Below are 24,125 nucleotides of genomic sequence, written 5' to 3'. Positions count from 1 at the left end.
TACGCAAATCATGAATGCTTTAAAAAATCTATATATTTATTACTTTCCAAATAAACGTTGTATTTCCATGGAAATACATGGGTAGCCATGAGAAAGACCCCCCCCCCATAGTGATCGACTATTGAGGATCGCTATGGGGCGCAATCGGGCGATGTAGGCTTGTACACAATCGCGCCCACACACACACACTCTGTCTCTGTGTGGTTACAGTAGTCTAACGTATGTCAATGGTTTTAGGAACAGCAGTAATATCAGGCAGAATTTAGGCTACCAACTGCCTAGCCAGTTGTAGCTCAATTCTAGGGGGCAATGATCACGTTCCCACACAGACTGACTGTGTGGAGGCTCATGATTTATCGTTACGTTAGCCTAGATGATAGTAAAGTAATAAAATATATAGCTGTTGGCTATATTAGCCACGACTTACCGTTCTTTGTGCAGCTTCAAATGTCGAACAAAGTTGGAAATCGTCCGTAATTTTCTTCCCGCATGTTTTGCAAGTTGCAATCCATTTTTTGTTGAAACAGCGTCGTCTTTACATCTTTCCAAGGGCTCCATCTGAATTCACCCGCCGACGTTCCTCTACACTGCCACGCACAACTTTTTCTCAGCTGGCACAATTTGATTGGCTGCTGTCCGATTCAAACTAATCCGTTAAAAGAAGAGTTGATGCGCTGCACACTTTTTTTAATAGCATAATTTTTAATATTTGGGCTTGGGAAGGGTATCAAGTTAGGTCGAGTCATAAGGCTCAAGTCCAAGTCAAGTCATCGGTGTTAAAGTCAAAGTCGAGTTGCAAGTCATCATATTTGTGACTCGAGTCCAAGTCATGTGACTCGAGTCCGCACACCTGTATTTGGGGCGTTTCTCCCATTCTTCTATGCAGATCCTCTCAAGCTCTGTCAGGTTGGACAGCACAGCTATTTTCAGATCTCTCCAGAGATGTTCGATCGGGTTCAAGTCCGGGCTCTGGCTGGGCCACTCAAGGACATTCAGAGACTTGTCCAAAAGCCACTCCTGCATTGTCTTGGTTGTGTGCTTAGGGTTGTTGTCCTGTTGGAAGGTGAACCTTTGCCCCAGTCTGAGGTCCCGAGCGCTCGCTCTGGAGCAGGTTTTCATTAAGGATCTCTGTACTTTTCTCCGTTCATCTTTCTCTCGATCTTCATCTTTTCTACCAGTCCCTGCCGCTGAAAAACTTCCCCACAGCATGATGCTGCCACCACCATGCTTCCCCGTAGGGATGGTGCCAGGTTTCTTTCAAACGTGACACGTCGCATTCAGGCCAAAGAGTTCAATCTTGGTTTCATCAGACCACAGAATCTTGTTTCTCATGGTCTGAGAGTCCTTTAGGTGCCTTTTGGCAAACTCTAAGCGGGCTGTCATGTGCCTTTTACTAAAGAGTGGCTTCCGTCTGGCCATTCTACCATATAGCACTGATTGGTGGAGTGCTGCAGAGATGGTTGTCCTTCTGGAAGGTTCTCCTATCTCCACAGAGGAACTCTGGCGCTATGTCAGAGTGACCATCGGGTTCTCGGTCACCTCCCTGACCAAGGCCCTTCTCCCCCGATTGCTCAGTTTGGCCGGGCAGCCAGCTCTAGGAAGAGTCTTGGTGGTTCCAAACTTCTTTCATTTAAGAATGATGAAGGCCACTATGTTCTTGGGGACCTTCAATGCTGCAGCCACTTTTTTGGTACCCTTCACCAGATATGTGCCTCAACCAATCCTGTCTCAGAGCTCCATGGACAATTCCTTCAACCTCATCGCTTGGTTTTTGCTCTGACATGCACGCTGAGACCTTCTATAGACAGGTGTGTGCCTTTCCAAATCACGTCCAATCATTTGAATTTACCACAAGTGGACTCCAATCAAGTTGTAGAAACATCTCAAGGATGATCAATGGAAACAGGATGCACCTGAGCTCAATTTCGAGTCTCATAGCAAAGAGTGAATACTTATATAAGCAAAAAAACTGTTTTCGCATTTTTATTATGGGTATTGTGTTAAGATTGATGAGGAAAAACATGTACTTAACACATTTTAGAATAAGGCTGTAACGTAACAAAATGTGGAAAAAGTCAAGGGGTCCGAATACTTTCCGAATGCACTATATCTCCCATTATGGCGTCTGTAAGCGCACAGGCAGCGCCCATTGATGTACAGTACCACTCAAAAGTTTGGACACACCTACTCATTCAAGGGTTTTTCTTTATTTTTACAATTTTTCTGCATTGTAGAAAAATAGTGAAGACATCAAGACTATGAAATAACACATATGGAATCATGTAGTAACCAAAAAAAGTGTTAAACAAATCTAAATATATTTTAGATTATTCATAGTTGCCACCCTTTGCCTTGATGACATCTTTTCACACTCTTGGCATTCTCTCAACCAGCTTCATGAGGTAGTCACCTTGAATGCTTTTCCAACAGTCTTGAAGGAGTTCCCACATGTGCTGAGCACTTGTTGGCTGCTTTTCCTTCACTCTGCTGTCCAACTTATCCCAAACCATCTCAATTGGGTTGAAGTTGGGTGATTGTGGAGGCCAGGTCATCTGATGCAGCACTCCATCACTCTCCTTCTTGGTCAAATAGCCCTTAAAAAGCCTGGAGGTGTGTTGGGTCATTGTCCTGTTGAAAAACAAATTATAGTCCCACTAAGCGCAAACCAGATGGGCTGGCGTATCGCTGCAAAATGTGGTAGCCACGCTGATACAAGTGTGCCTTGAATTCGAACTAAATCACTGACAGTGTCACCAGCTAAGCACCCCCACACCTCCTCCTCCATGCTTCACGGTGGGAACCACACATGCAGAGATCATCTGTTCACCTACTGTGCATCTCACAGTGACACGGTTGGAACCAAAAACCTCAGACCAATGGACATATTTCCACCGGTCTAATGTCTTTCGCTTGTGTTTCTTGGCCCAAGCAAGTCTCTTCTTATTATTGGTGTCCTTTAGTAGTGGTTTCTTTGCAGCAATTCGATCATGAAGGCCTGATTCACAGTCTCCTCTGAACAGTTGATGTTGAGATGTGTCTGTTACTTGAACTCTGTGAAGCATTTATTTCGGCTGCAATCTGAGGTGCAGCTAATGGCCGATTTTTGAGGCTGGTAACTCTAATGAACTTATCCTCTGCAGCAGAGGTAACTGGGTCTTCCTTTTCTGTGGCGATCCTCATGAGAGCCAGTTTCATCATAGCGCTTTGTTTTTTTGCGACTGCACTTGAAGAAACTTTCGAAGTTCTTGAAATTTTCCAGATTGACTGACCTTCATATAATGACGACCTTCAAGTAATGATGGATTGTCGTTTCTCTTTGCTTATTTGAGCTGTTCTTGCCATAATATGGACTTGCTTTTACCAAATAGGGACATCTTCTGTATATCAACCCTATCTTGTCACAAAACAAATGATTGGCTCAAACGCATTAAGGAAAGAAATTCCAGAAAATAACTTAACAAGGCACACCTGTTAATTTAAATTAATTCCAGGTGACTAACTCATGAAGCTGGTTGAGAGAATGCCAAGAGTGTGCAAAGCTGTCAAGGTGGCTACTTTGAAGAATCTCAAATATAAAATAGTAAAAATAAATTAAAACCCTTGAATGAGTAGGTGTGTCCAAACCATTGACTGGTACTGTATATAAACAGATTGCTGGTAAAAAACAAATGTAGACATTTATAAATGCATTTCTATAGCTTACAATTTTTTTTTTTACAATGGTGGGGAAGTACCAAGATGGAGGCGCCGCGGCTTCAGACCCCATTTAGTCTAGTGTGTTTATCAATCATTGGTAGAGCCATTGAGGCAATCTCCATTTAAGTGGTCCATTTTCTTCTACAACTTCAATAAGTTGGCAAACTTAAAGGGTGCTTACTGCCACCTAGAGTATTTGAACAGGTATAAAGCTAAGGCTGGCAATTTACTGCCACCTACAGTATGGAAGGTTTGCTCACAACTATAATTATGTCTGATCCCTCCTGATGGAATCATGTGATCCATCAACGCATAGGAATGTCTCATCCAGTTGAGCACTTTAAAATGGTGGATGTAATTTTATACCCATAAAATCCATACATGTATGACCTTTGACCCCCCCCAGTGGGCCCATAGAGATGTTATTACCATTCCTATTTTTCCATATCTTCCTTGTGTGTTGTATATTGAAGTTAACACATCAATACCTTGTTTTGAGAAGATTGCCATCTTATAACATTTCATACCAGCAATCCAGTTGGACCAACTAAGCGCATAGCTTAATAACCACATTTAGCTACCTCTGATAAGCGGTTATCATACCAAAATATAACCCACAAACATGTACCTCATAGAAAATCATTAGACATTGCCAAATTTCACATTGGTCCACAATATTTTAAACAAACAAAGCCGAGACTAATTTGATACAATTCATATCTCCTGACCAAATCTGTAATTTAATCACTATTAGAATATAAAATAATTTATCAGACGGAAATCCATATTGTCTTAATTTTATTAATGTATTAACAAACATTTTAAATATACTCTAACGTTAGTATTTGATTGAAGGAATATAAAAAGTGTAGACTTCATAGTCTACTGCTGAGCACATTGGTTTTCCAGCGTTTTCTGCGAGGTAACATGGATGACTTCTTGAGATTTTAGCTTTTTCTTTTCATCCCTTCTGTTCTCTTCACCTTCTTTCTCCAGCTCCTCAGTCATGGTTTTACAGTCAGCTGAGGGAGACCTAAAAGGCAAACCATTTCATTTGTATAAAGGTGTTGCCAAATCCAAAGCCATAAAGATGACATTTACAAGCCTGTTATCATGATTTCTAGTGAAATATAAGTGATTAATTTACAAAGAAATGTTCTAGGCCTACGTGGTACACCATTCAATCAATCCGTTTAGATTTAAGGTAAACAGTTTAATTCTACATGTTTTATTAAGTTAAAAATGTGCAAAGACAAGGATCAACGTAGTTGAAATTGTTCCTACTGGCAGCAGACTGCAAACCATTGTTAGTACCTAAAATGACATGCACCAAATACATGGAAAGGAAGATCACAGACTCATGGTACAGTAAGTTACAACTGTGTTCACCTAACAGCAATTCTAGCCTTGATCCAGGCAGTCAGCTTTGTAGGAAAAATGTCCCAGAAAGTATAATACTATTCCCTGTGACAGACCTCCCAAAAGGCAAGGGAAGGGTAGGCAATGGTGGACTAGTGGAGAGCCCAAACAAAGCCCAGGAAGAGGAAGACAAAGAAACTGAAGTTGACACAGTGGAAGAGGAGAGACAGGAGTCTGAAGGACCATGGGGACACTGACCTGGGAGGGTTGGAGATAGTGGTTGGGGGCTCCTCGCAGATGCGCACACACTTGCTGTCTCGGGTCAAGGCAGAATTAGGCTTGGGGTTGTTGGGGGGCTGCAGAGGGGTAACGGTAAGCCTCTCCTCTGTAAAAGGGTGGGCCTCTGCTTCCATTTCCTCTTTCATGTGCTTGGGGAGCTCCAGCACCACTGGCTCCTCTTTCTTCACCTCTGGGATGTTGCTTGGAATGTCTACAGGGAGCTTCTCGCGCTTGCGCTTCTGAATATGTTTTTTATTCACCTCTAAAGACAACATAAGATTGATTTAATCTCTTACCTAATGTCACATTTTTTAAATATCTAAGTTATCACTGCAACTGTGATCAAGTGAATGTCACTATATAGGCAAATTTACCATTGGGCTCATATTTCAACCGAAGCTCTTCCACTTTGACTTGCAGCCTGATGTTGTCACTCTGGCTCTGTTTGTGGGCCCTCTCTGCACTGAAAAGCTTCCTCTCCAGCTCCAGTGCTCTTTGACTCTCAGAGAGTGACTTCATCCTTTGCATGGACAACTCATCCCCCAGTCGCTCTGCATCCTTCCTACACACACACACACACACACACACACACACACACACACACACACACACACACACAAAATCAAACACTGATGCAGGTATGACAGTTCAAATTCAGTTAATCTCAACATTTGTAAGCCAAACTTTAAATGTAGAATGTTTATGGGCAAACTGAAGGTCATCACCTATCCAGCACGTAAATACTGGCTGTGCCCAAAATCAAGCGATAACTCACGCAGAGTTTGAAAGTTGCATTTTCAGAAGGTCAGTGTAGTATGTCCCATCACCACTGTCTGTTTCCACTGGGGCTGAAGAGGGCTGTGCCTTCAATGTCATCTGCATAGACACAGTAACCAACAATTGTGACAACTGCACAACATTCACTTCATATGGTGCGAATCTGTTGCCCTATAACATGTTGTAGAGTTCAGGATTTTAGTTGAAATGACAACAAACAAGAGGCCAACACCTCCACTTTCTCCAGGCGACGTAGTTTGATCATGAGGGCTTGTATCTCACTGTTCTTCTCTGAGAGCATCGACTGCAGGCGCTCCAGCTGGGCAGGATCTGCCCTAGAGCCTTGCAGTTGCATGAGTGTGGCTATCTGAACCTGGAGGATCAAGCATGAGGGAAACATACATTAATGAATCCCAAGTCTACCTCCGGTTCAGTCTCACATTGTCATTAGGTGATTGAGTTAAAACATTTTTTTTTTTTTTTAAATCGTACCTTCATACGATGGAGCTGTTGTTTGGAGAAGGCATGCTGCTTCTGAAGGGATTGGTGCTGTACTTTCATACTGATCAGCTGTCTCTCCATCTCTGCTCGTTTGTCTTCAAGCTAAAAAAAATAAATCGAGAGGCTCTATAACACAGAACGGGGAGAAGGGTGCACACCCCCCAGCCACAGGGCCACAGTGGAGAGGGTCAAGAGCTTCAAGTTCCTCGGTGTCCACATCACGAGGACTTAACAAGGTCCTCTGACACCAGAACAGTCGTGAAGAAGGCACGTAACACCTCTTCTCCTTTGGGAGGCTGAAACGATTTGGCATGGTCCCTCAGATCCTCAGCAACTTTTACAGCTGCATCATTGAGAGCATCGTGACTGGTTGTATCACCGTTTGGCATGGCAATTGCACCGCCCGCGACCGGAAAGCCCTACAGAGGCATCACTGGGGGTGAGGATCCAGTCATCTAGGAAGTACATGCCAGGCGGTGTCTGAGAAAGGCCCGAAAAATTGCAAAAAGATTCCAGCCACCTGAGACATGGACTGTTCTCAGTGCTCCCATCCTGCAGGCGGTACCAGCTCAGACAAACACTACTAAAAAGCTTCTATCCCCTGGCCATAAGACTTAAATGGCTAACAACTACTACTCTCCCACTCTGACTATCCACACTGACTATGGCAATTCACAGGTCTCTACACAGACAAGTCATTTTAGCAGTAGTATAGGTTATGATTAGATTACTCCATTACGCTGATGTCCATTGATTTACATTTATCCTGCTGCTGTTCACTATTACTATGGTTTACAAGTATATATTACCACTAGTATACAGTTGAAGTCGGAAGTTTACAAACACTTAGGTTGGAGTCATTAAAACTCGTTTTTCAACCACTCCACAAATTTCTTGTTAACAAACTATAGTTTTGGCAAGTCGGTTAGGACATCTACTTTGTGCATGAGACAAGTAATTTTTCCAACAATTGTTTACAGACAGATTATTTCACTGTATCACAGTTCCAGTGGGTCAGAAGTTTACATACACTAAGTTGACTGTACCTTTAAACAGCTTGGAAAATTCCAGATAATGATGTCATGGCATTAAAAGCTTCTGATAGGCTAATTGACATGATTTGAGTCAATTGGAGGTGTACCTGTGGATGTATTTCAAGGCCTACCTTCAAACTCAGTGCCTCTTTGCTTGACATCATGGGAAAATCAAAAGAAATCAGCCAAGACCTCAGAAAAACAATTGTAGACCTCCACAAGTCTGGTTCATCATTGGGAGCAATTTCCAAATGCCTGAAGGTACCACGTTCATCTGTACAAACAATAGTACGCAAGTATAAACACCATGGGACCACGCAGCCGTCATAGCGCTCAGGAAGGAGACGTGTTCTGTCTCCTAGAGATGAACGTACTTTGGTGTGAAAAGTGCAAATCAATCCCAGAACATCAGCAAAGGACCTTGTGAAGACGCTGGAGAAAACAGGTACAAAAGTATCTATATCCACAGTAAAACGAGTCCTATATCGACATAACCTGAAATGCCGCTCAGCAAGGAAGAAGCTACTGCTCCAAAACCGCCATAAAAAAGCCAGACTACGGTTTGCAACTGCACATGGGGACAAAGATCGTACTTTTTGGAGAAATCTCCTCTGGTCTGATGAAACAAAAATAGAACTGTTTGGCCATAATGACCATCGTTATGTTTGGAGGAAAAAGGGGGAGGCTTGCAAGCCGAAGAAAACCATCCCAACTGTGAAGAACGGGGGTGGCAGCATCATGTTGTGGGGGTGCTTTGCTGCAGGAGGGACTGGTGCTCTTCACAAAATAGATGGCATCATGAGGGAGGAAAATGATTTGGATATATTGAAGCAACATCTCAAGACATCAGTCAGGAAGTTAAAGCTTGGTTGCAAATGGGTCTTCCAAATGGACAATGACCCCAAGCCTAATTCCAAAGTTGTGGCAAAATGGCTTAAGGACAACAAAGTCAAGGTATTGGAGTGGCCATCACAAAGCCCTGACCTCAATCCCATAGAAAATTTGTGGGCAGAACTGAAAAAGCATGTGCAAGCAAGGAGGCCTACAAACCTGACTCAGTTACACCAGCTCTGTCAGGAGGAATGGGCCAAAATTCACCCAACTTATTGCGTGAAGCTTGTGGAAGGCTACCCAAAACATTTGACCCAAGTTAAAGGCAATACACTCTATTATTTTGTAGCATGTAAACTTCTGACCCACTGGGAATGTGATGAATGAAATAAAAGCTGAAATAAATCACTCTACTATTATTCTGACATTTCACATTCTTAAAATAAATTGGTGATCCTAACTGACCTAAGACAGGGTATTTTTACTAGGATTAAATGTCAGGAATTGTGAAAAACTGAGTTTAAATGTATTTGGCTAAGGTGTATGTAAACTTCCGATTTCAACTGTATACTGTAACCATAAGTATTTATATATTCCTGCTACCAGTCCCTTTTCCAGCCGTTTCCATGTAAATCCTACTACCAGTCACGTCGTATGTATAAACCCACCTCAACCACTCCAGCACATTGAAAAAGGTACTGACACTGACCTACTATATATATTCTCGCACTCTCATTTTATTTAACCCTCATCGTAGTCCTTGAGGTTTTTAATTCTATTATTGTACTGTTGGGAAAGAGCTCGCAAGGTAAGAATTTCACTGTGCTGTTTTACACGTGTTGTACACTGTGCACATGGCGAAAACTTTCAAACACATTCAAAGACGCTACGGAGACAGATGGCAATGCAGTACCTACCTCTCCAAATAAAGAATTTCCCTTGCTGTTGGGATCTTGTGCCTGTTGCAACAGCTGATCCAGTTGAATCTGGAGATCTTGGTTGGCCTCTCGGGCTTTCTAAAGCAAGCAAAAAGGAAAGACATTCGTTTCCTTAGCTTGAATGACTAGTGCAATGTATGCATGATACACACAATCCTAAACTGCTGAAGATTGTGATCTTTACCTCCAAGGCGTTGAAGCAGGAGACAGCTTCTCTCTCACACTCTTCTTTCTCCTCACTGATTCTCTCCAGTTGACGTTGAAGGTTTGTGTTGGTCAGCTCCAGCTGCTGCTCTTTGTACTGGGCCTCCTGAAGTGCCAGCTCCAAGGTAGCCTGAGTGGACAAAAACTAAAATGGCTACCTATACTGTACCACATGCAATCATTGTCAACTGAGATTTAAATCAGCTAAAAGTAACAAAGCAGTGTCTTTATGGGCCTATACTAATCTCTCATGTACAGATGCACGTAACATCGGATGGAATCGGAGTAGGGCTGGGCCTGATATAGAATAAATTAGCTCCTCCCCTGCCACTCAAACAACAAAGATGAGATCACTTCTTCCTCTCTGACAAGCGGTTATTTTACTGTAAGAGGAGAAGTTATCCTTCTATTGATACCCTTTTTAATATCTCAACTGCTCAAGTTGCGCACAGAGCAGACACTACTAAAACGGGAGTATCAATGAACATTGATTTGGTGTTTAACAATTCAACTGCTCTGCCTTTTTGATTGGCAAATAGATGCAAGTCGGCTAAACTTGAAATATAATGATAGCTATAGACATTAGCTGACTAGTCATTAGCACGTGGGCTTGTGCTGGAGAGTGTTTTTGATACCTGTGTTAATTTTCTATAATGCTTGTGTTAATTTTCTATAACGCCTGCAACAAGAAGTGAATGTGCATTGTGCAGGGTTCTGATTAACCTTGTAACAAAAAGGGCATTTTCATAGACAGACTAAAAAGCCAGATCAGTGATTATTGCAAAATAGCAGGTTAAACTAATTTGATGAAATAATTACATTATTAGTTAGGCTTATGAAAGGCTTAATTTAGCCTAGGTATATCTTCACAAGCCCTGAATTCATTAATTATTGCTGACTGTTTGAAATGCATTGTATTTTACAACAAAGCTTAGAAAATATTTCTACAAAATTTTTGTAGAAATGTTTTTTAAATAAATTGAGATTATTTTTAGGACACGTCACCCAGCCGTGGAGCGGAGCGTAGCGTCTGTCAGACTGTGGGATCAGACGACCAAGCTTTTTTCCAGTTTGCAGATTTTTTCGTTAATGATAATTTAGCCAAAACATGATTACGCAGGTGTTCGCATCTTCCAAATTTCAGAAGAGAGGGTACATTTGGCCAACAGACTTGTCCAAAACTTCCATTTAGGGGGATGGAGACTTTGCTAGTCTTGGTAGTATATTCTCATACATCTGACTCCAGAACTTAATTGAGCATCTGATGCAATATTTTAGTTCTGGGTTCCTGAGATTATGTCTTTACAGACGGTGTGGTAGGGTCCTCACCTTAGCAGCCTCAAGCTCCATCCTCTCCACCTGCAATTCCATCATCTCTGTGGACAGGGTTTCATGAGTCCGTTCTGTGACCGATCGTAGCTCCTCCATTTTGATGCTCAGGGTCTCTGTCTGGAGCTCCAGTTTATGCCTCAGCTGCTTCTCACTGAGCTGCACCTCATCCAGTTCAGATCTCATTCTCTCCATCTACAGCCAAACACAGATATCCCATTCACTACACTGACTGGGCACACATAGTATTGTCAAGAAATAAGTATTGCGTCAAAGGCAACAACTCCTAATTAAGTATGTAATTAGCAGAGATGACTTCAGTGTGCCTAATTCCACACAAAAAAAGTACCTTTGCATCAGTGGTGTAAAGTACTTAAGTAAAAATACTTTAAAGCACTACAAAAGTAGTTTCTTGGGGTATCTGTACTTTCCTATTTATATTTTTGACTACTTTTACTTCCCTACACTTAAGAAAATATTGTACTTTTTACTCCATACATTTTCCTTGACACCCAAAAGTACTAGTTACATTTTGAATGCTTAGCAGGACAGGAAAATAGTCAAAAATCACACACTTATTAATCGCCAGATTGTCACTAAACACCAATTCTTTGTTTGCAAGTTATATCTGAGCGCCCCTGGCTTTCCGTAAAATTAAAACAAGAAAATGGTTCCATCTGGTTTGCTTAATATAAGGAATTTGAAATGATTTACACTTTTACTTTTGATACTTAAGTATTTTTTAAACCAAATACTTTTACTCAAGTAGAATTTTACTTGAGTCATTTTCTACGAAGGTATCTTTACTTTTACTCAAGTATGACAGTTGGGTACTTTTTCCACCACTGCTTTGCATGCTATTTTTGTCCTTGCCTAGATTCAGCATATCCCCCAGCCAATGGTGTACAGGTAACCAAAACCACATCAATGGCTCCCCAACCTTGTTCTTGCACTCATTGAGCTCCATAGCGTGATTCCTCGCCAGCTGGGATTCATGTTGCTCCCACTGCAGCCTCTGTTGGCTCTTGATCGAGTCGTAGTCGGAGCGCAGGCTGTCCAGCACACGGCTTTTAAGTGCCACTTCCCGCTGCAGGGAGTATTTCTCCTGCTCCAGGGCCTGAGAATAGACACACAGGAGATTCATACCGCAAACATCAACCCACTCCATCTACATTCTCATCCAAACCCGGCTCAACATTACTGTAATATCAGTTGTAACAAGATTCATGTCATGAAATATAAGGATGATTAGTAGTTGTTATGGACAGCAGTTGTCTTATGTTGTAATGAGTTAAACTACTACTGTCATTGCCTATTCATCAACTGTCAAGAAGACAGCAGTCTTTAGAGATGTCAGTCATTGCCCAGTGTGAATGATCACCTCCACAGCGTTGGTCATCTCTATCTGCTGCTCTTCCAGTTTGTTCTGTAGATCCAGCTGCCCATCCAGCAGCTGAAGGCCATATTGGCCTGCTTTCTGCAGCGCATCATCTGCTTCTTTCAACTTGCGTTGTAGTCGCTGGATCTCATTGTCTCCTGAAGTACACATCTTTCACAATTGAGGGGAAGTAAAAAGGAGAGAAAATTAACTGGAGCACTTATTGAGATTGTGGGACACCCATTTAAGTCCAGCGATGGTTCATATGGGGTTAGGTGGAATAGTTGTTCAATTATGTAAAGAATGTGGGCTATTCTGTGATCATATCTGATTAAATGAACACAACAAACAAGGATGACAAATATAGCTATTAGCTTAATGGTGGAATAAAGTCAAACCCTGAACTAAACCTAGTTGAAAACAATGGATAAAGAATGTAACTAACTACTGTTCCACAACTTGGACTCGGAAATTGGGTCCTATTTAGTAGGCACGAAACCGGATAAAACGATTGTATACACGCAACGTTGTATGCTTGCTTTTGCTAGTGAACAATACAACATACGACTGATAAACACTAACATTAGCAAGCTTTTTCCTCCTGATGAGCTAGCTACTGTAGCTTGCTAAGTACGTTAAATAAACTTGCACGACATAGCGTGCAACTTACGTTATCTAGCTAGTACTAACTGTTGATTGCACAAAGACAGTTACCATCGGAAATGTGATCATAAGAGGATAACTAGCAAGCTATTGTAAAATTACTTTTATATTTAGCTAGCTAGTAAGCATACCTTGCCACCAAGCAGTCAAAAAGGGGACAGAACCACAAATACAATCTTCGTTTTCGACCGCTTACACAAGACGATTTGAATTCTCCTGCAGCCCAATGACTGTTCAATGGGCTGACGTCAGAGTTTGGACTTCCCAAGAAACCCGTTTAGACTTTCTGGCCAGCCAAATATCGCGAGCGATAATGAGATGTCTGTTGGTCTGCCTTTATACAAGGGCGTGGTGACCAATGTTCCCTCTAACAGTGTTGCCATGTTTGCAGTTTTCCCATTTTCGCGGGTGAAAATGTTTTGATCACTGGTTCGAGTTTTTTGTGCTATTTCTTAGTTGCACCGCGGCCGCCATGGCATATCTCCTAAAAATATATTTCACTGTGACCTGCTACTGTCAGGCAGTGGTGCAGGTTGTTGCTGAGTGACTGGTGGGGAGGGCAGTAGGGGTGTATGGTGGGCGATAAGTGCCATAATTAAGCCTCGAGAAGCTACTGCTACCTCTCACCATGTCAACTAACTCTTCCTAGTGAACTAACTCTTCCATGAATTAACATGGACTGTATGGAGACAAGTTTTTTCTAAGGTGTCAAACTGCTCGACGCGTTCACGTCACGTAGACATAGTGTAACGTTTGCTTGTAGATTTATTATGAAAGGTCTTACCATGAACACCTTAAAAACATCTACACCTACGCATCACATGTTAGTTTAAGTGTCTGTTTAGTTTATTATTATAGATCTTACCATGAACGCCTTAAAAACGTCTACATGATTTTGTACAAAATATGTTTCATTGCCAGAGTGATCTAATCAATTTAATTTGTGGATTCAGCTAAAATAGGCATATCACCTCAATACAAAAAATATTAGGCTAGTTAATATTGCAGCCAGCCACCAATACTGTGTAGATATGCCTATTTCTCACATCAATACAGACACAAGGGCTTCTTTGTTGGAGGTAGCCCTATTCAGAAATAAGAGGTAGCCTAGGTCTCTAGTAGCGCATTCAAAACAACTCGGAACTCTGACTTCCGACTTCAGTGCGTTCAAGACTACCGGGAACACTGAAAAAAACGAGCACAGACTGGGATTTTTGTTTTGTTTTGAACGGTCATCTTTCTCGAAATTCCAATTCAGAAACTCTGGCATCTTTCTCTGATCTGAAAATCGTTGATGTCATGATTTGACCTCGTTTTCTCCCCCGAGTTCCCAGTTTAACAGACACAATCACTGTCACCATGCAATCCTTAGGTTATACATTTCTGTGGAGATGTCTTATGGTTAAAAGCAGGGCTCAAATTGAGGGGGTATGTGAGGATATAGGCCTAACCTTTGTTATAGAAACGGGCAAAAAGCATATGCTACCCCTTGTTTGCTTAGCCTTAGATTATATAAAGCGATCTGGGCTATAACAATAATTAATTCCACGATTATTTCCGCATAGTCTACTAACCTATCGAAGGTCTTGCTCAGCCTTAACATCACAGGAAAATGTGCTTGGTTTATTAAATGCTCTGCAATGTAGAATATTAGTGGTAGGCTATGCCTATACATAGACCAAACAGTTTAACAGATACAACTTTTTCATTCAGTAGAATCCCATTGAATCAGGCTATTAATTTCAGTGTATTGCGTTCTTACGCATAATCTTACCTTAAACGGAACCGAAACCCCCCCAGCCTGTTTTGATCACAGATCATGAAGCCTGAGAATTTCAGCTGTTAGTCATTGATTTAGCCCACAATCGGCTACAGATTTGATACACATGAAGACCTATATTTAATCTGGATTTGACAAACAATAGCCGGACAAGGATACTGACTTTTCCCCATGACATATTTGTTACCAATTAGGCTAAATGTATTGTAATTAATAAACTTTTGTTTTCCTATTAACTTGCATAGGCTAACCATTGTGATGAATGTTATTTACCATCTTCTGCTTTTTATGAATGAACAGGCATCTGGGTAAAAAAAATATATAATTTCGCTGATTTACTCCCTTACAGATCACAAAGTCTACTAATTTCTACTCCATTCATAAGCAAATACATTTGATTCATACACTGGCTTGTCTGGCTGGTATGTTTTCATTTTAAACAGGCCTTCCCTTATCTACACTGAAATAATATTTCAGTAGTCCTCTATTATGATAAAAAAATCATAGCTCATTAGTACACCTTTGTGGTTGAATATATATATATATATCTATTGTATGTCCTAGGATACAACAATGAATAATGTTGAACTAACAAATACCATCAAGGGATACGTTACAATTTACAATAATGAACACCTTATGAAACAGCTGTGAAAACCAATCTGGAAAATGTTTAGATTTAAATATAAACTCAGCAAAAAAAGAAACGTCCCTTTTTCAGGACCCTGTCTTTCAAAGATAATTGGTAAAAATCCAAATAACTTCACAGATCTTCTTTGTAAAGGGTTTAAACACTGTTTCCCATGCTTGTTCAATGAACCATAAACAATTAATGTACATGCACCTGTGGAACGGTTAAGACACTAACAGCTTACATATGGTGGCAATTAAGGTCACAGTTATGAAAACGTAGGACACTAAAGAGGCCTTTCTACTGACTCTGAAAAACACCAAAAGAAAGATGCCCAGGGTCCCTTCTCATCGGCGTGAACGTGCCTTAGGCATGCTGCAAGGAGGCATGAGAACTGCAGATGTGGCTAGGGCAATAATTTGCAATGTCCGTACTGTGAGACGCCTAAGACAGCACTACAGGGAGAGGACGGACAGCTGATCGTCCTCGCAGTGGCAGACCTAACAACACCTGCACAGGATCGGTACATCCGAACATCACACCTGCGGGACAGGTACAGCTGCCCGAGTTACACCAGGAACGCACAATCCCTCCATCAGTGCTCAGACTGTCCGCAACAGGCTGAGAGAGGCTGGACTGAGGGCTTGTAGGCCTGTTGTAAGGCAGGTCCTCACCAGACATCACCGGCAACAAAGTCGCCTATGGGCAAAACCCCCCGTCGCTGGACCAGACAGGACTGGCAAAAAGTGTTCTTCACTGACGATTTGCGGTTTTGTCTCACCAGGGGTGATGGTCGGATTCGCGTTTATCGTCAAAGGAATGAGCGTTACACCGAGGCCTGTACTCTGGAGCAGGATTGATTTGGAGGTGGAGGGTCCGTCATGGTCCGGGGTGGTGTGTCACAGCATCATCGGACTGAGGTTGTTGTCATTGCAGGCAATCTCAACGCTGTGCGTTACAGGGAAGACATCCTTCTCCCTCATGTGGTACCCTTCCTGCAGGCTCATCCTGACCTGACCCTCCAGCATGACAATGCTACCAGCCATACTGCTCGTTCTGTGTGTGATTTCCTTCAAGACAGGAATGTCAGTGTTCTGCCATGGCCAGCGAAGAGCCCGGATCTCAATCCCATTGAGCACGTCTGGGACCTGTTGGATCGGAGGGTGAGGGCTAGGGGCATTCCCCCCCATAAATGTCCAGGAACTTGCAGGTGCCTTGGTGGAAGAGTGGGGTAACATCTCACAGCAATAACGGGAAAATCTGAGGAGATGCACTGCAGTACTTAATGCAGCTACTGGCCACACCAGATACTGACTGTTACTTTTGATTTTGACCCGCCCTTTGTTCAGGGACACCTTATTCAATTTCTGTTGGTCACATTGTTTGTTGGAACTTGTTCAGTTTATGTCTCAGTTGTTGAATCTTGTTATGTTCATACAAATATTTACACATGTTAAGTGTGCTGAAAATAAACACAGTTGAAAGTGAGAGGACATTTATTTTATTGCTAAGTTTATAAACATTGATATTTTTTTGGTACATGTTTGTCAATTTACTTTCACAGATTTTCTGTATACTCACATGGCAATCAGACTGAAATACTGAATTATGTTGTGTGGAATAGAGAGGAGGTGGGTGCTGTGTGGATTTTCAACAGGCAGTCAGTTTCGGAAGGGGGACTCGAACAGGGAAATTGCAATGTCTAGACGTTGCTGCTCACTTTATTCTCAGTGTTTGTAGCTCATCTGTGCATCTCACATTATGTGCACAGTATGATTATTTTCTTGCTCTTTCTTAGCAGATAATGACAACATGATAATAAAAGTAGCTGGTGTAATGAAAGGTTAAAGGGTGGTTGGTAATGGAGGACATCAGGTGGATCCATGTCTGGGTGTTAGGCAGAACCCCTATATCCTGAAGAACAGGAGCAGAGTAAAGGGAACAGTGTAGGAGACAGACGTAAACAAGCAAACACACAGGTTACAGGTTTATCAGGTATGTAAAAATAGTTATTGAATGATTTCAGTGTTAATGGCAGACAGAAAAGAAAGGATAGCTGTCTATATTTTTTATGTCAGTGGGGTTGATGAGAGAGGTAAGGGATGGTCCCTAGAAAAGATAGAGAGAGGAGTTGTGAGAGAAACTCCTAGGTGGTGTCATGACCACTGGAGTCATACACCTTAACATTATCTACTTAACGTGATTGACTATTTGGAGAAACCCTTAGGCCAGTGTTGGTACTGCTGACAGCATGGCGATGCCGCCCACCACGAGGAGGCAAATGCAAATAGTTATGAGATTTTTATATTCACCTTAACGGATGGTGACCCCAGCTAGGAGCGAAAGAGCAGCAATGTTTCACAGGTCTTGCCTTCCTTTCGCCCTTCCAAGCCAAGTCATTCGCCCGGATGTCGAAGCACTTGGTCCCCTTGATTCTCCTTCGGTGGCTCTCCTTCTGTTTCTCCTGCGCCTTGTCCATGTTCAGTTTCACCTTGATTGATAATATAAATAAGTGCAATTATATTTCATATTATTACAAATACATTTCATATATCTCTTGGAAGGCCAGAAAATAAATTAACAGCAGACAATCATTTTTACCTTGTCAAAAACCTCCACATCCTTCTAAGCCCATGCCTGAAGGTGGTCCTCGAAGGCCTTCTGATCTGGTTCGACAACTTTCACCACATCAGGTGGAGTTTCAGTGACCTCAAAGTACGTTATACAAAAATAGCAATAGACAAACACTAAGTCAATCACAATTTTTTTATACTACAGTATATGCAATAATGTTATGTACAATTGCATTGTTTACTTCAGTAAACAGCTGCCACTCCCGTCTGTACAGCAGGCGAGCAGGCGACAGGGTGAGTACTCTGGAGGCCTGGACGATGCTGTTGTGTGTAAAGATAATCTCCTTCAGATTGTCTTTCCACCATCCCTGGTACCCGTCAAGGGACTTGCCCATGGCAGTCCTGTTGGTGCGTTCATCCAAACCTGGAGTCACCATACATCTACATATTCACATTATATATAACTCACTGTACTATCAGTGTCAATTTCGAAAAAACTAAATTACTAGAGGCCTATGCGAAACAATGCTACAACCATTATATTATTAACAACTGACATGTAAGGTAACATTGACTGAAACCAACTAGCCTAGAGCTAACTAGAGCTAAGCCAAGCTAAATTTGGTTAGCATCAAGCTAGCGAACAGTTAAACGCTATTTTCGTACAAATATTAACACTAACACATTTTATCGTGACAACACATATTTACATATATTACTTAAAGTAAACTGAGCCTTTGTTCATAGAAAATAATACAATTTGGATCTAAAAAGTTCATTAAAGTCTTAATCCCTTCTCTTGCATGTAAACCATTAGCCACCTAGCCAAACTCCATTACTTACAATGGGGAAAATACCAAACAGTTTTTAATTCGGTTAAAACGCCCTACAATTGCCTTAAAACATCACCAAACTCATGGACTATGTAATTAACCATGTTACCTCAATATTTTGAGAATTATATTGCACATGACATAACTCAATTAATAGGGTAAAATGATGAGACGGAGAAACGATCGTTCTCAGTAGTAGTCATTCTCCAAGATTGAAGAAGATACCTCCAAGACCTCACGATCTCAGGAACGCACTCCATTGACATTACAGCTCCCCCTAGCGGCAGTAATCATATACATACATTACATGTAAATACCTGGGAGGCCTACAAAATAGTACAAGGGATGGCTCCATAATATAACAAACTAATTAAAACATAAAAGAGGAGGAGACAATAATACAAGAAACAACACTTCTGTAGCTTGTCAACTATGTGTCTGTCTATCCCTGTTCTCTCCTCTCTGCACAGGCCATACAAACGCTTCACACCGCGTGGCCGCTGCCACTCCAACCTGGTGGTCCCAGCGCGCACGACCCACGTGGAGTTCCAGGTCTCCGGCAGCCTCTGGAACTGCCGGTCTGCAGCCAACAAGGCTGAGTTCATCTCAGCCTATGCTACCCTCCAGTCCCTAGACTTCCTGGCGCTGACGGAAACATGGATTACCACAGATAACACTGCTACTCCTACTGCTCTCTCTTCGTCTGCCCACGTGTTCTCGCATACCCCTAGAGCATCGAGCCAGCGGGGTGGTGGCACTGGAATCCTCATCTCTCCCAAGTGGACATTCTCTCTTTCTCCCCTGACCCATCTGTCTATCTCCTCATTTGAATTCCATGCTGTCACAGTTACCAGCCCTTTCAAGCTTAACATCCTTATCATTTATCGCCCTCCAGGTTCCCTTGGAGAGTTCATCAATGAGCTTGACGCCTTGATAAGTTCCTTTCCTGAGGATGGCTCACCTCTCACAGTTCTGGGTGACTTTAACCTCCCCACGTCTACCTTTGACTCATTCCTCTCTGCCTCCTTCTTTCCACTCCTCTCCTCTTTTGACCTCACCCTCTCACCTTCCCCCCCTACTCACAAGGCAGGCAATACGCTTGACCTCATCTTTACTAGATGCTGTTCTTCCACTAATCTCATTGCAACTCCCCTCCAAATCTCCGACCACTACCTTGTATCCTTTTCCCTCTTGCTCTCATCCAACACTTCTCACTCTGCCCCTACTCGGATGGTATTGCGCCGTCCCAACCTTCGCTCTCTCTCTCCCGCTACTCTCTCCTCTTCCATCCTATCATCTCTTCCCTCTGCTCAAACCTTCTCCAACCTATCTCCTGATTCTGCCTCCTCAACCCTCCTCTCCTCCCTTTCTGCATCCTTTGATTTTCTCTGTCCCCTATCCTCCAGGCCGGCTCGGTCCTCCCCTCCTGCTCCGTGGCTCGACGACTCACTACGAGCTCACAGAACAGGGCTCCGGGCAGCCGAGCGGAAATGGAGGAAAACTCGCCTCCCCGCGGACCTGGCATCCTTTCACTCACTCCTCTCTACATTCTCCTCTTCTGTCTCTGCTGCTAAAGCCACTTTCTACCACTCTAAATTCCAAGCATCTGCCTCTAACCCTAGGAAGCTCTTTGCTACCTTCTCCTCCCTCCTGAATCCTCCTCCCCCTCCCCCCCTCCTCCCTCTCTGCGGATGACTTCGTCAACCATTTTGAAAAGAAGGTTGACGATATCCGATCCTCGTTTGCTAAGTCAAACGACACCGCTGGTCCTGCTCACACTGCCCTACCCTGTGCTTTGACCTCTTTCTCCCCTCTCTCTCCAGATGAAATCTCGCGTCTTGTGACGGCCGGCCGCCCAACAACCTGCCCACTTGACCCTATCCCCTCCTCTCTTCTCCAGACCATTTCCGGAGACCTTCTCCCCTTCCTCACCTCGCTCATCAACTCATCCTTGACCGCTGGCTACGTCCCTTCCGTCTTCAAGAGAGCGAGAGTTGCACCCCCTTCTGAAAAAAACCTACACTCGATCCCTCCGATGTCAACAACTACAGACCAGTATCCCTTCTTTCTTTTCTCTCCAAAACTCTTGAACGTGCCGTCCTTGGCCAGCTCTCCTGCTATCTCTCTCAGAATGACCTTCTTGATCCTAATCAGTCAGGTTTCAAGACTGGGCATTCAACTGAGACTGCTCTTCTCTGTGTCACGGAGGCTCTCCGCACTGCTAAAGCTAACTCTCTCTCCTCTGCTCTCATACTTCTAGACCTATCTGCTGCCTTTGATACTGTGAACCATCAGATCCTCCTCTCCACCCTCTCCGAGTTGGGCATCTCCGGCGCGGCCCACGCTTGGATTGCGTCCTACCTGACAGGTCGCTCCTACCAGGTGGCGTGGCGAGAATCTGTCTCCACACCATGCGCTCTCACCACTGGTGTCCCCCAGGGCTCTGTTCTAGGCCCTCTCCTATTCTCGCTATACACCAAGTCACTTGGCTCTGTCATATCCTCACATGGTCTCTCCTATCATTGCTATGCAGACGACACACAATTAATCTTCTCCTTTCCCCCTTCTGATAACCAGGCGGCGAATCGCATCTCTGCATGTCTGTCAGACATATCAGTGTGGATGACGGATCACCAGCTCAAGCTGAACCTCGGCAAGACGGAGCTGCTCTTCCTCCCGGGGAAGGACTGCCCGTTCCATGATCTCGCCATCACGGTTGACAACTCCCTTGTGTCCTCCTCCCAGAGTGCTAAGAACCTTGGCGTGATCCTGGACAACACCCTGTCGTTCTCCACTAACATCAAGGCGGTGACCCGATCCTGTAGGTTCATGCTCCACAACATTCGCAGAGTACGCCCCTGCCTCACACAGGAAGCGGCGCAGGTCCTAATCCAGGCACTTGTCATCTCCCGTCTGGATTACTGCAACTCGCTGTTGGCTGGGCTCCCTGCCTGTGCCATTAAACCCCTACAACTCATCCAGAACGCCGCAGCCCGTCTGGTGTTCAACCTTCCCAAGTTCTCTCATGTCACCCCGCTCCTCCGCTCTCTCCACTGGCTTCCAGTTGAAGCTCGCATCCGCTACAAGACCATGGTGATTGCCTACGGAGCTGTGAAGGGAACGGCACCTCCGTACCTTCAGGCTCTGATCAGGCCCTACACCCAAACAAGGGCACTGCGTTCATCCACCACTGGCCTGCTGGCCCCCCTACCTCTGAGGAAGCACAGTTCCCGCTCAGCCCAGTCAAAACTGTTCGCTGCTCTGGCACCCCAATGGTGGAACAAGCTCCCTCATGACGCCAGGACAGCGGAGTCAATCACCACCTTCCGGAGACACCTGAAACCCCACCTCTTTAAGGAATACCTAGGATAGGATAAAGTAATCCTTCTAACCCCCCCCTTAAAATATTTAGATGCACTATTGTAAAGTGGTTGTTCCACTGGATATCATAAGGTGAATGCACCATTTTGTAAGTCGCTCTGGATAAGAGCGTCTGCTAAATGACTTAAATGTAAATGTAAATGTAAATAAAAAATATGACCATACATATTTGTGTGTGACATATACACATGGCATATGCTTGGGTACCACCATGACATATCTGATCTGCTTGCCTCAATAAATTAATGCTAGAACATTGGTAGCCAGGATTAGCTATTTGTATCTAGTCTCCTAATAATTGTATAACGGGGCAAGTTAGACACATGTTATCTTTAGTTTGCCTGTTTGCAAATGTGTGCTAAAAGTGGGGATGTTTCATAGCATTTTTGATGATCTTAGCTCACCCCTACCAATGAACACATAGTTTTTTATACAGAAAACCACGGAACCACCACTGCAATATAGGCCTACACTCAGATAAAAAGGTGCCATCTACAAACTAAAAGATTTCTTCCGCTGTCCCCATAGGAGAACCCTTTTTAGTTCCAGGTAGAACCCCTTCTGTGTCTAGGTAGAACCCTTTTGGGCTCCATTCCACAGAGGGTTCTACATGGAACCAAAAATACTTTAACCTGGAACCAAAAAGTTTTATTCTTTGGCGATAGCCAAAGAACCCTGTTGGAACCCCTTTCTCAAAGAGTGTACTCAACAAGTTTAGCCTGTTAAGTTTACACCATTTCATTCTCTACTCAAACATCTGCCTGGTATTCAAGATAACACGCAACATAGCACCACCACCTTTAAAGGTTTTCGTCAACCTCCGATCAGACTTAAATAGCAGTGTTCCAAGATCCTCCACCAGGGGTGACTGTAGTATCCTCAAACGGACAAAAAGGAGACACAAGAGGGTACCCCACACTCATTTTATTTTCATACTGTATGCTCTCATCTATCTCCTTTGTCGTCTTCTCATGTCTTTTCTTGGAACTTCACCCATACACACAGACACACAGACACACACACACACACACACACACACACACACACACACACACACACACACACACACACACACACACACACACACACACACACACACACACACACACACACACAGACACACAGACACACACACACTACTGTAACATCTTGTTTGCATTTCTTACATTTTAGGCATCCAGCTTTGGCCTTGGATGGATCATGTTGCAATGAGATGGGCACAGAGGTATGTATGTATAGTCCTTTTCAGTGTGGCGGCAAATTAATTGAACAGGAGAAGAGGATGTGGTTGCTTGTGGAGGGAGAGCAGTGTGGATGGTGGGAAGGACAGCTACAGTGACACTGATTGGTTGCTCTGGCTCATCACTTGGTTGCTCTGGTTCACGTTTGAAAACTGTTTTCTGCCCCTCTTAAAAGACAGAATTTGTAGATATTTGGCCCTCTTTCTGGGACTCATCCACAAACAGGACCAAGCCTGGCCTGCTGAGGAGTGATGGACTCCATCCTAGCTAGAGGGGTGCTCTCATCTTATCTATCAACATAGACAGGGCTCTAACTCCTCTCGCTCCACAATGAGATAGGGTGCAGGCCAGGCAGCAGGATGTCAGCCAACCTGCCAACTTAGTGGAGTCTGCCACTAGCATAGTCAGTGTAGTCAGCTCAGCTATCCCCATTGAGACCGTGTCTGTGCCTCGATCTAGGTTGGGCAAAACTAAACATGGCGGTGTTCGCTTTAGCAATCTCACTGGAATAAAGACCTCCTCCATTCCTGTCATTATTGAAAGAGATTGTGATATCTCACATCTCAAAATAGGGCTACTTAATGTTAGATCACTCACTTCCAAGGCAGTTATAGTCAATTAACGAATCACTGATCATATTCTTGATGTGATTGGCCGGACTGAAACATGGCTTAAGCCTGATGAATTTACTGTGTTA

General features: G+C 43.3%; 1 protein-coding gene across 1 annotated transcript; it reads right to left on the bottom strand.

The window, feature by feature from the left end:
- Positions 1-4,477: 4,477 nt before the first annotated feature.
- On the bottom strand, positions 4,478-13,276 carry spdl1 (spindle apparatus coiled-coil protein 1). The gene is made up of 12 exons (XM_014200089.2): positions 13,121-13,276; positions 12,330-12,497; positions 11,889-12,065; positions 10,949-11,143; positions 9,600-9,749; positions 9,395-9,493; positions 6,604-6,714; positions 6,344-6,484; positions 6,110-6,210; positions 5,709-5,896; positions 5,314-5,596; positions 4,478-4,729 (listed from the first exon to the last, which is right to left on the bottom strand). The coding sequence occupies exons 2-12, from the start codon at positions 12,495-12,497 to the stop codon at positions 4,579-4,581; spliced, it is 1,764 nt and encodes a 587-aa protein (XP_014055564.2). The 5' UTR covers positions 13,121-13,276; the 3' UTR covers positions 4,478-4,578.
- Positions 13,277-24,125: the final 10,849 nt, after the last annotated feature.

This window comes from Salmo salar, chromosome ssa05 (assembly GCF_905237065.1).
Source record: "Salmo salar chromosome ssa05, Ssal_v3.1, whole genome shotgun sequence".
Classification (NCBI taxonomy): domain Eukaryota; kingdom Metazoa; phylum Chordata; class Actinopteri; order Salmoniformes; family Salmonidae; genus Salmo; species Salmo salar.
Note: the sequence above shows the minus strand (reverse complement) of the source record. Positions and strands in the feature narration are given on the sequence as shown.